The sequence below is a fragment of the Cupressus sempervirens genome, chromosome 9 (assembly GCF_028749045.1).
Source record: "Cupressus sempervirens isolate cs-2001-9-10 chromosome 9, ASM2874904v1, whole genome shotgun sequence".
In the NCBI taxonomy this organism is placed as follows: domain Eukaryota; kingdom Viridiplantae; phylum Streptophyta; class Pinopsida; order Cupressales; family Cupressaceae; genus Cupressus; species Cupressus sempervirens.
Genome location: NC_143126.1, coordinates 407,916,136 through 407,929,806, shown reverse-complemented (window position 1 = coordinate 407,929,806; position 13,671 = coordinate 407,916,136). Strand labels below are relative to the sequence as shown.

Sequence of the window (13,671 nt, the reverse complement as noted above, 5' to 3'; positions counted from 1 at the left end):
TTCTTAATATCCCAAAAAAGTACATTTCCTAAGTAAACATGGGAGTAGCAAGAATCTCAGCATCATTTAATTTATAATATGCAATAGGTATCATTTTATATCAATGGAAAGAATGGCTTCTACATTTAGCATATCATAATCAAATGAAACATACAAGGAAATGTTGATCATACTTGAAAAGGTAACACATAGGATGTGCTAGAGAAATATTCATGGTTTCAATGTAATAATGTACCTACTTTGACTTATCTTGGCCCAAATACATCCACCAATGCAACTTCAATAGCTACATGCATACACAAGTGATCCTTTCTTTCTCTGTAGCTATCAATCTTGCATTATTGCCTTGCAAGGTGGTTTGTTGTGCCTCTTGGAACTCAAAAAAATCCATTGTCCCCTTTTTGCTTCAGTCCCTAGTTTGAGAAATTATCATGTCTTCAATGTAATAATGTACCTAGTTTGACTTATCTTGGCCCAAATACATCCACCAATGCAACTTGGATAGCTACATGCATTCACTCATGTATACACAAGCGATCCTTTCTTTCTTTGTAGCTATCAATCTTGCATTATCGCCTTGCAAGGAGGTTTGTTGTGCCTCTTGGGACTCAAATCCATTGTCCCCTTTTTGCTTGAGTCCCTACATCTTCCATATGTCAACTTGCCCATTTGTGACTAAGTAAGGACAACCAATTTGAGAAATCCTTTAAGCTAGGTCCAAACATCAAAGTATTGCTCAAAAGCGTTAGAAATATTCAAGTTTGCTTGGAAGTCTCAATTCTACTTCACTTCAATTTTCCTGCAAGGTCTCATTTGCTTGGATATCCGGACAACAACAAAAAGTACTAAAAAATGAAACTTTTTGCAAAAACCTAACCTTGATCTCAACATCCCCATTTGAAGTAAATATTCAGTTCGATTGTAAAATACTACATAAAGCCTTTGCAAGAATTGACCCTCCATTTTGAAATATCCCAAACGGGTATTGACCGGATTTCATTCTCAATATAACATATAGATCATAAACATATGTAATCGCATTATACATAATCAGTAATGTAAACCATAGGAAATATCCCCGATAGATATTTATTCAGCTTCTTATTGATTAAAATATTCAAAACTCAAACATATGAAATTCCGTTACAAACCAAGAGTATAAAAAACCAATAAATTCTCATAAAACTCCCTAAAACATGTTATTGTATTATACAACAACAATATAATAACCAGCATTCAAAATCCAACCTTAAACACAGTTTTACAGTTAGATTAGAACACAAAGAGAAGAACTTGTAAGCGCATACGAGACACTTGAAATGACATCTCCACGGACAATGGATTTATGTCCACTGTCTACCAACACGAAGGGCTAAGTCCTCACACTGGTTGAAAGCTTAAGCTTTTCGAATAACTCTCGCAAGAGAGAAACTGAAATCTGAATCAGAAATCAAGCATGCCAAATAAATTAGTCTCTTCTCCTTTTATCCTCACAGTCGTGACTTTTCGACTCCCCTCCTAGCTTTTCATCTTATCTCTCCTTGTCATTTTTGCCCACTTTGAATATTAAATTGACCTTTTATAATTTGAGTCTATGCTTCCATAGTCAATTTTAATTTCATATGAATACGTCCTTTAAATTTTATAATGTCCCAAAAAGGGGACATTACAAATTTTCCCTCCTCGAGATTGTTTGCCCTCAAGCAATCAATACCAAGATCCCATATGAATCTACAAGTAGCCCTATAGCTCATTCTAAAAACAAATCCGGCCACACTGCGAAACAAGGTGTCACTCTACATCCCATCCATCAACCTGTAGACTGCATGACTCTGATCATCATCGCATCCAGCCTCAAACTGAGTAGATCTACAACAAAATCCTCAACAAGCCATAGATACATACGATCAACACCTAGATCTCAAACCTTGTTGTCATGACCTACTGATATGATGAGGTAAAAATGTATCAAGGGACTATGTATAACCCAATAGATGATGATGACCCGACCTAAATAGATGATGTAAGAAACGAGTTGCTCAAAAGCTAAAACTAACACCACGGGCACATCAAAAACCATATCGTCATCATAAATCTAAAGAACCCCCAAGTACATAGGTGCTATGAGTACGTATGAAATTGTAAAGCCATTCGCTATGAGTGAAACATAACTCTCATCAATACTCCACCAAGATCTATTCAATGGCTGATGTAGGAGATCCATCCAACTCTTGTATGGTGTGAAATTGGGAACCATATTTAGACTGATCCAATTACAAGCAACAGTAGTCACATTACCACTCTCATCTTGTGACCAAGATTCACTACTAGGAATTGTACCAGTATTCAATATTCTGAAATCAAAATCATCTTCTTCATGACAATCAAAAGGAGTTCCTCATTTATTTCAAAAAGGGGATTATCAAAAATCCAATCAGCATCCACTTCAAACATGGGATTGTCTATAAGCTGAATGTGATCTGAAAATTTGGTACTTGGTCTTTTGGGGCAACTATCCAAGTCATATGTCTGCTGAATGCTATCAAGTTCATCAATAACTTCTTGAAAAAACTCCTGCCTCTCTTTACCCTCGTGTTCTCGAAAATGATTCATGATCCTAATCTGATTTTCTACTTCCTGAAGAGAAATCTGAGCATCGATTAATGCCTCATCCACTTAAGATTTCTATTGAGCTCCATAATCTCGTTCATTCATTTATTCGATTGATCAATATATTTTCTAGCAACCTTAAGAATATAATCCCTGTCAAACAGAAAACATAAATAATCTGATTTCATAGTTTCAAGAGTTGTTTTGACGACCTGCAAATCGGTAACAAGCCAATCTCCTTCCACTTCCCTTTGAGCCTTCCTGTAGAGATCTTCAACCATCTTGTTTGTGTTGTCATAACATACCAAAGATGGCACAACCATGTCTTCACTAATCTTTAGCTGGTTCTTTAAGATCTACATTTCATTGTTGTCATGTTGAAGCAGTTCATCATCTTGCAGTGTCATCTTGGATTGCTCTTTTGAATTCATGTCATGGGCATAAGAGATATATGGTTCATCAAAGCTCTCAAAATCATAGACCTTCTTTCCCCCATTCTCTTGATTTTTATGCAAAGACCAAAGTGTTGCCATGTTATTATTTGTATATAAAGGCTCATCATACAAAGACCCCAACCTGCTATTATCTTGTATACAACCGACCTCATCAACTTGCTTGTCAAAGCTAACCTCCAAATCACCGACGTAGGAACTTGTATGTTGCTTATCCACGGCTGAAATCATCGTATCTACAACTCACAAACAGGATCAAAGGTACTAGTGACCTCACATGTCAAGCAAATTTGTGCCTGCCTTATAGAAATTTCTTTAACTTGTAAGCCCTTTGAGTTCTTCACTATCAATTGCAAAACTTTCTTCATCACCACATCATTGTAGACTGTTGTAGGAGATGTTATTCGCATGATCTCATTGAGGCAAGAAGCAACCACGAGGTTAACCTGTTTATCTAGATGCTCCATAAACCTGGGTTGGACCAAGGTTACCATTGAGGGTTGTAAGGTCAAATTTAAAAGTCTGCAATCTGCCTGCTCTACCTTGGTCAAATAAGCTTCCATCTCCTCCAATTTGGAGATAAATTAGCTTGTATGGGTTTTGGTAACCAAGGTGGAGATCATTTTTATGATACCTTACCCTTGCACAAATTGAATGACCAGCAGGAGAAATAAAGGACTTTCTGAAGAACCTAAATATCTCAGACAAAAAAAATTATGGAAGAGTGGTTGTTTGGTTTGGAGCAATTTCTCAAGGTGAAAACCATATTTTTTTATTTGATAGAAGAGGGTTTAACATCTGATTTTGGTGACAAGAATGATTGAGGAAAAATATCAGATTTTTGGGAAGAAATGAGGTGCCAATATATGTCAAAACATACAGGGTCTTGGGCAGAGAAAATTGTGGAGAGAAAAACACAGAAAAGAATAAGAGAGTGCTGAGTGATTTGTGGGGAGAGAAATATGAGAAAAGGAGGAAAAACATGGAAGATATTGCTGTAGCATGAGGGTATTGATAACATGCACTGGTTGCAGCTGCTGCATGTTTAGCTGTAGCTATTACCTAATTTGCTACCATTCTTTGAAATAACTTACAGTACCTACAGGAGCAAGCCAGTTAAGCCATTCGATTTCTTATTTCTGTTTGAGGTTCTGGATGCACTAACATCATGCAGTCACACTACATTGTGTCCATATGAGAAACAACATAGCATAAAATATCACCAATTGAAACAATATGCAACAGTCACTCTCAATAAGCAATTAGCATTCTACAAGCAAAAGAAATTTTTTTAAAGAACAATTGCAAACAAGATTCTATTAATGAGTCAAAGTTATAGGAAACAAGAAGTGAGCTTAATAATATCATAAACACTAGGCATCACTCCAACAATCTGGACCAGAAATATTACTTTATATTTACATAGGGTGCAGCTTGTCTGAGGACAAAAGATGTATCAACATAATTCTCTTCCCCAGGGCTCACATTTAGAACCTGGAAAAAACAGATAATCATCACCACATATTGATATCAGATTGCAAATACAAAATAAAATTGCAAATCACGTATCATATCCAATTAAAACCAATATTCAATTCAAAAATGTGGATTTTGTAAGTTTTCAATGAGAAACATAGTTTCAAAAAAAGCATTGCACAAAATTGAACTCTTACTGTGCCACCTTCTCCCTATTACTTGCTAATAACATGGTGCAGCACATAGATTTATTTGTAAATTTGCATTAATTCTGTGCACAGAAGAATACAAACAAAATCCTCTTTATATTTCAGTAAAGCTTTGCAACCTAGAGATATATTTTATTTCAACAAAAAATTAGAACTGCCTACTTCTGCTTATGTGAAGAGTGATCAACCTAAACCTTCTCAGCTGCATGCCTGGTGCAGGAGCGCACAGGATTATCAATAAAGCCCTATCTAAGGGGTGATCTAGATTTGTGTCAAATGATCTATAAGGCCCCATCAGTCATCTTTTGTAGTAATGTAATGGGGAAGATAGGAAAAGAGTCAAGTTTAGGGCCTAAATGGCCATTAGGGACATTTAGGGCCATATTGGCCAAAATGGCTTAAAAGTTGCTCCAAGGGTGAAATTGCAATGTAATGGTCAGAGGGGACCTAAAACGATGTAATATGGCCTAATGATACCATTTGGAAGGTTTTGAGTAGGCTTGTTGATTGCCAAAAGTTGATGTGCAAAAAAGTTGCAATATTGTCAAAAATGTTATCATGCAACTTCTGCACAAGAGTTGCAACTTTTCAAATATGTTGTCTCCAACGGCTAACCGGTTCAAATGTTGGTGGAAGCGCGTTGAGGTTGTTGTACAAACATCCTATATGCCCTCCTGATGCATCAGATTGTGTGTTGGAGGATTTTGCAGTGAAGGAAGCAATAAACTGTTTTGATTTCTCTGTCAATCTGACTGTGGTATGGACTTTGTGTACGGAATTTGGATTGGGATGATACTATAACTAACATGGTTAAAAATTAGAATGTATTAACCCTCACTCACACTTGGTTTGAATTCATTTTGAATAGTTTGAAGGAAGTTACAAATTTCTTTTGTTCTCTGGACTGATCAGACAACATAACCTAGGATTTCATTAAGAAATGTCTCTAATTTGAATTCTCACCCTTGAAAATTTGTGGCCTTGGGTTGAATTCAAGCTATGAGAGTGTATTATAGAAGCAAGTGGTTTCAGACAGGGAGACAAAGGCAATTGCAAGTAAAATGATGCCCTAGCCATGCATCTCAATGGGCACAGGTTACAGCAGTATGCAAATTTGATTGCAGTTGAAAGGGTGGAATGGTAGTGGTCGATTTAATGGTGGATTTGGAGTCTGTATATGTAATGTCCCCTTTTTGGGACATCAGAAAAGTTAAAGGCACATTCATATAATACTAAAATTGACTTTGAGAGCATGCACTCAAATTATAAAAGGTCAATTCAATATTATAAAGTGGGCTAAAAATGACAAGGAGAGATAAGACGAAAAGCCAGGAAGGGAGTCAAAGAGTCACTACTGTGAGAATAAAAGAAGAAGAGACTCATTCATTTGGTATGCTTGATTTCTGATTCAGATTTCAATTTCTCTCTTGCGAGAGTTATTTGGAAAATGTTTACCGTACTGGCTAAAGAAATTAATGCATATAGACAATGGATCAGAATAGCAAATAAGAATAGCAGTACTCCTCTATTATATTCGCATTTGTGATGTTATCAGATGATTACAATGATCCCGAAGGAGGATATAAATACTATCCGAGGAACCTTCCCTAAGGTATCCGTTGGCCACATACAACATGTCAGCTACAATAATAGAACCTTCCCGATACCGACGGGATACATCCCGATACACACCCTATTGGCCGATACCGACGACATACATCCTGATACTAACGGAATGCATCCTGATACACTTTATTGTCAACATCATTCCCCCCAAAAAAGAAAAGTCGTCTCCGAACGACCACACAACAAAAACCCAACAACTAACTACATTATTCAAAAAACATGGACTAATACATCATGAACTAGAAGGTTGCGTCTCCGACTGTGAAGATCGACTACGTCAAAGCTGATACACTTGATCTATCCTAACCTTCAAATCAGCTCTGATCTAAGAGTTCTCCTCCACAACTTCTTTTAGCATCAATGCAACCTCCTGACACAGCTTCTTTCTGATCATGAGCCCTCTTCGCTGATTCCTTCTCCTGAAGAGCTTCTACCAAACGTTGTCGCTGCTGCTACCTGCTACTTCCCTCATGCACTTTCCTCGAGCTGTGCTAACAGGGTTGTTCGCTCTGCTTCCCATGCAATCTGTTGGGTGGCAAGTCAATCAGCCATCTCCTCCCAAGCCTTCTCCACTGTCTCCCGAGCTTCCTACCCAGCCTCTGCCCTTCTTCGCTCTATAAGCACCAACTCTGCCAGGGACTTGCTCTGCTCTGCGATGACAGCTAGGCGAGAACGAACATCCTTATCTTGCTCCTCCGCTACTGGTAGAGGGTCTGACACCTCCTGTAACCCTTCACCTACTTTCTCTGTTGCTGCTGCACTCTAATCCTCCACCCCTACTGAAGCCGGTACCTTGACTAACACTTTCCACAACTGATAACCGCAATGACTAGGGGTCTAGGCTAGCGGGGTCTTGGGGCAGCGCCCCGGGCGCTATCTAAAACCCACACAAAAATGCATGGAACACACTATTTTTGCGATTTCTTCTGATCCCACACTCTTTATGGCAATTGTTGGTGCTTCCCCTTCCCTTTGCCATCATCCGTTACTCATTCTGAGCATTCTTGATTTGTCGACCTTTTTTTTTACAAAACCTCATGTCACCCTTCTTTTGTATCTGTACGAATACTCCTGCGCGTATGAGCACAAACCGTCATGCAAATGATTTGAAGAACGAATTGCCCTGGAATGCCAACTCCAATCTGACTCAAGATCATGGAAGACAAGTCATGACTGATGAACATATGCTACTATAATGACCTTCGGAAACCCCAGACTCTATGTTGGTCGACTAAGCTTTTAAAGACGTACAGTGATCATGCTTGTGTTGTCGTACCTAGAGGACTCTATAATGTCGTACAGTTCACTGTCATTGAACACCGTAGTTCAAGCCTTTATAAGCTTGTCACAATTGTATACCATACGGTGTTGTTCTTTTTGGAGGGTCGTACAGGTATTGCTCCCTTTCCAATATGTCATACGGTCCAGTTGCCTTCAATATAATGTCTTAATCTCTGTAAGGTGGCTACATACTGCCGTGCACATGATGACCGTACGGTGCCACACCTTCATGTCGTACAGTGTTAGTGATGCAAACAATATGCCATACGGTGCTTTGCTTGGAATGTCATACGGTTCATGTTCATTATATAAAATGCAATATCGTGGTGGCTAGCTTAAGATGTCGTGCGGTGCTGCACAATGCCATACGGAACTTCTCCTTTCCCTTTTTTTCAACTCTCTTTTTTTTGTTTTTTGACTTCTTTTTTTATTAACTCTATCCTTACTTATCTTACATTTGTACAATATTTACATATATACAATACGTATAGTCGTTCTTTTCTCAATTGTTCGTCCACGGAGGTGCGTTATTTCTTTCATGGTAGACATTCATCTTCGACCTATGCATTGTGTCGGTCACTTCCTTCCGTCTAGCGTCCATAGTTCTATTTCTCAATTATCACCCACTTCCTGAATCTAGTACGGCCTGACCCATTTCACTTGAAACTTCCCTGGTTTGATCTCGTTCCATCCGTCATACTTCAACTGCAGTCCAAGCTGAAACCTGTTCAGCTTCAAGTGCTTATCGTGCCATGCTTTCCGCCTATTCTATGTCATCTTCGTAGCCCTTTGTGCTTGCAATCGTCAAAGTTTATTTAAATTACACGATTCCGCCCAGCTTGTTTTCGACACTTGGTACCATGAATTCCATCGGCTGCCACTCTTTGTCAATAAGTGCATTCTTGATTTTAGAACCTGTACTCCGTACTGCTAAATCCTTCCTCTTTGTTTCCTGTGCAGACCATATGATGTGTCGTCTGTGCTGCCGGCACCTTTCTGTTATATCCGTGGTTCGATGTAACATTTTCTTTCTGTGCAGTCATATGGTGGGATCTTTCCTTTTTTTGGGTTTGTACTGTATGCTCTTCCCCTCGGCTTTAGCTGTAACCACTTTTCCTTCTTTCACTTCTCTGTATTCCTTCAAACATTTATTTTCCTCTTCTTTCTCACCTTCATCCACCTCTAACATATTACAGCTCGGAAAGAGTTCGTACTCCTCTATCTGCCAGTGGTAAACACTTCACCGAATCCAGATCGTCGTCCATTGAACCTCCTTCCAACTGCAGGACTCCCTCATGATCCAGTTCCATACGCTGCCTCCCTTCATCCTCTTCTTCAAAATCTGATGACAGAGCTTCTTCACCTACCATTTGCGTGTACAGATCAATAATGAATTTCCTCCCTTTACTTTCCAGTGATAATGTATTTTTCTTCCAGTCATGCTTGGCCTTCGCTTGCACGAGCCATCCACGGCCCAAAATAGCTTCGTATCCTCTCCTCTTCAGCGGGATGACAATGAAGTCGAGCAAGAACGGTTGTGTTCCAACTGTCACTAGTTGCGCCATGAGGATTCCCAATGGTTTGATTCCGTGTTGGTCGGCAGTCAACAACTGGAATGTAGGTGGCCACAATGTTGGCTGTCCCAACCTCTTCCAAGTATCCTCTGGTAACACATTGACACCGAACCCTCCATCCACAATCGTCTCTATCAAAACAGTCCCCAAAATTCCCATCTCGATGACTACCGGATGTCGTTCGGGTGAGAGGGCTAACAGCATCGGATCTTCCGCACTTGTGCCACCTTCCTTCTCCCTTCCTTGCTCTACTGGTTGCTTAGCAATTGGAGCCATATTCATGAGTGTCGTACGGAGTTGAGGCATAGTGAGCAACAGATCATTTATCTTGACGGGTACCTCGGTTTGTAATATTTGTCGTACGATGTTCTGTTCTACGCAGTTCTGTGTAGAGGTACCAGTAGTGTCCTTGAGGTGTGCTTTCTCTACCTACGTTGCTTTCTGGACCTCTGCCCACGCTTCCTCCAGTCGCTTCTTTTCTTCCGTCAGGTCAGGGTACACTTTTGCTTGCTTCCGAGTGATGGTCAATACCTCCTCTTCATCCATCCCAACGATGATCAAGTTTACTCCCGACTTTGGGCACTTAGTATCTTCATGATCGCCGAGTCTGCACCATCTGCATAACAATTTCAAGGTGTTCACCATTCTGCATTCTCGGGCAAAGTGGCCCCACAAATTGATTGCGCTTCATTGGACTATCGGTCGACCGTTCGCATCGTACTGAATTCGACTCCTCCCAACCATTATTGGTGTTGCCACTGTTGTTGTTGTTTTGACTGCGCCGATTATTTCTGTATCCTCCTCACGTGGCACCCTCTGTACTGGTGTTCCCATTCCCTCGTAATGCAGACGCCTCCTGTGTGAGGAACACTTGCTGTGATGCTCTTGTTTTCAAGTTGAAAGGGCATTCCTTTATTAAATGTCCCATGATCTGGCAAATTTCACAAAATTGGTCTTTCAAGCAGGATCCCTTCGTCTGGCCTTCTTTCTTGCACTCTGTGCACTATAGCTCATTGCCCTTAGTCTCCTTGTGCATGTTTTTGAACTCTTTCATCATCCAAATCATGTCCTTTTGAAGGGCGCGGACCTTCTTGCTGCTGCTTTCATCATCGCTGCTATCTTCTCTGGAAGGTGTGTCGTCATCTGAATCGGATGAACTATTCTTCTTCTTCTTTTTGGTCTTCTATTCACTTTCTAGGTTCATTGCCCGGTTGTACGCTTCAGTGTATGTCGATGGTGGCATGATCTTCATCTTCTTCCACAACTTCAGGTGAAGGCCTTCAATGAACCATCTTTTCTATAGCCCATCAATCGGCTTATTCTCCATTTTATTGATCAAGTCCTTTAACTTCCTAGCGAAGACTCAGACTATTCCATTCTTCCCCTGCTTAGTATTGAATATCTCTACTACAATTTCATTATTGTCGTGCAAGAGTTGAAATTCTGCGATAAACTCCTTTTTAATGTTATCCCAACTGTTTAACTTTTGTGGATCGGTATCAATAAACCAATCAATTGCCACCCTCCGTAGGGTTGCCAAAAATTGCCTTATCCATTCGTTTGTATCCGTTATGCCATTGGCCCTCCAAATCATTCCGCAGGTTTTATAATGTCAGATGGGATCAGCTACTCCATCACCATCAAATTTAGTCAACTTCTCCTTTGGTCCTGCGATCTTGACACCAACACTTGGTATCTCGATGCTAACGCTTGGTATCCCCACATTGACGCTTGGTATCCCAACGCTAACACTGGTTGGTGAAGAAAGGTCTTTGTTCAACGAATTTGTCCCTTAAAGAAGTATATCGCAGACGAAGAGTTCGCTCCACACTCTTGTCCCCTCGGCACTCGGAGCCATGTGAGTCGATTCTCTTCCATCGAAATTCTCTTCCCTCGGCGAATACAAATTCAAAAACTACTCCCTTGCTTCTTCCACCAACTCCACCCATTGTCGAGTCTCTTCCAACAGTTCTTTCGCACTTCTATGTCTGTCAACAATCTTTTAAAACCTCTTTCTGCATTCGGCTCGCTATGCCAAAATTAGATTTTCTTGTGCTATGTGTATTTTGTCCTTTTCCTTCAACTTGTTCTTATTCTTGTTCAATTGATTCGGCATTACACTTCATTCACCTGCCTTTCCAGGTCCATAAGGCAACGGCGCCAAATGTTTACCGTACTGGGTAAAGAAATTAATGCATATAGACAATGGATCAGAATAGCAGATAAGAATAGCAGAACTCCTCTATTATATTCGCATACGCCAAGATATTACATTATGCTTGTGATGTTATCAAATGATTACAACGATCCTGAAGGAGGATATAAATACTATCTGAGGAACCTTCTCGAAGGTATCCCTCGGCCACATACAACATGTCGGTTACAATAATAGAACCTTCCCGATACTGACGAGATACATCTCGATACACACCCCGTCAGCCGATACCGACGACATACATCCTGATACTGACGGAATGCATCCTGATACACTTTTTACTGTCAATAGAAAGCTTCAACTTTCAGCCAATGTGAGGGCGTAGCCCCTCGTACTGGTCGACAATGGACGCAAACCATTGTCTGTGGAAACGTCACTTCAAGTGTCTTGCATGCTCTTACAGGTTCTTCTCTTAGTGTTCCAATCTAACTATAAAAATGTGTTTAAGATTGGATTTTGAATGCTAGTTATTGTATTGATGTTGTATAATTCAATAACCTATTTTAAGGAGTTTTGTAAGTTTTATTATTTCGAGAAAGATCTTTTATCTCCAAAATCTACTCCCTAATTGCTTTAAGTCCTGAAACCCTCAGTGATTTTGGACAAACATTGGATCAACCACAGGTTGTGGGTAACCTGTGACCTGATTGAAACTCTGGATTCTAGGCTAGTTCCTGTCTGATATATCTGATCTCACCTATGCTAATGGAGACGTGAAATTTGTATGGAAAAAGGTAAAGAGGTAAACTTGAGAAATGAAAACCTAAATGATGGAAACTAAGGTGATACACCAAAATTGGTAATGCAAAACACTATTATACTTATAACACGGTGAACAGTTTTGAGAGATAATCACGAAAACACAACTTGAAAGAACTGTTAATTCGTATAAATATTTTAAGAGAAGGTTAAAATATGAATATACGAAAGGAAATCAATCACAATCGAATATATCAATAAAGAAAACACAACTCAAAACCTATGAAAAACAAATATCAGACATGGAAGATGCAAAACGAGACATTACCCAAAAGGATTATCAATAAAACACAATTGAATAACATCAATCACCACAAAGCATACAACCAAATCCTTTACTCCAAAAGCTGAATCCAATGAAAACTGTATTATGATCAAAGGCCCAAATAACAATATCTCTGCATAATAGCTCATAACAATCAAGAAAAAGATGTGAAGGATGAATAGCACATGCACATCTCTCTCATCTCAAAATTTGAACCCCTTCTCTATAAACAAGAGGAGTATATAACAATATCAAAAACAACAGCTTCCCACAAAATCAAGAAGTGAGGGTCAAACATTATGAGTTTACTATCTATTAAAATAGTCTAATAGCTCCAAAAATATGCCTCATGCACTCCAAACTATACCTTGTCTATACATGCATGTAAACAAGTCCAAGAAAACTTTACAGATGCCAAAAATAGCTCCATAATTGACTCCAAAGTCATGAGTCTGATTGGCGAGTCCAAAAATAGCAACTTAACTCCTTACCCTGGCATTTAAGCATTTAGAACAACTCCCTCTTGACAACACTTTAAGCTAAAAATAGCCTAATTAACCCTTTCTATTACTTCTTCTATTTTAAAGTAATTATTATTAAATAGTTGGTTCAATTTCATCAACTAAAATAATAATATTTTACAATAAAACAAAAAATGCAACAATAATTAAAAAAATTAATTAAAAATAATAATATGGACTTTTTAACTTAAGTCCCATACTAAAACTTTTAATTAAAAGATTTTCATTTCCTTATATGAAGTTGTGAACCCAAAATCTTCTCAAACGTAACATATTTGCCATACATAACAAAGAAAAGTTAGATATTTCTTTGAATTGCACTTGTCGATGCATGGAAAGAGGAGAAATAGGGTTTGAAGAAACCCTTAGCCAAAATGCAAGAAACTCTGGGTTTTTCTGCGATTTTTCTACTGATCACTCCATTTCATTGCTTGGCTTCATCATTTCGTGGTATGCTCTGCTAGGTCATTTGACATGAGTACTCTACTAGGTCTTGTTTGCCAAGAGTGCTTGAACGCCATGATTGATTTTTTCTTGCTCCTAGTTTTTTGCAGGGTTGTTTTTTACGAGTCTATGTGAGGCTTCTTCTTCATACCGTGAGCCATTTTTTTCTCCCGCTATTTCATGGCTGCACTTCACTTGTTGGGTTATTTGTTGTTCGCCATGGCTTCTTCTCTGCTAGG

General features: G+C 39.1%; 1 protein-coding gene across 2 annotated transcripts in view; it reads right to left on the bottom strand.

Moving 5' to 3' along the window:
- LOC149538989 (ATP binding microtubule motor family protein) overlaps window positions 1-13,671 on the bottom strand; it is a 172,559-nt gene that overhangs the window by 86,482 nt on the left and 72,406 nt on the right. For both annotated transcript variants that reach the window (XM_089800375.1, XM_089800376.1), the window contains exon 9: window positions 4,474-4,556. In XM_089800375.1, coding sequence (XP_089656501.1) covers window positions 4,474-4,556 — 83 coding nt within the window. The remainder of the gene's footprint in view (window positions 1-4,473; window positions 4,557-13,671) is intronic.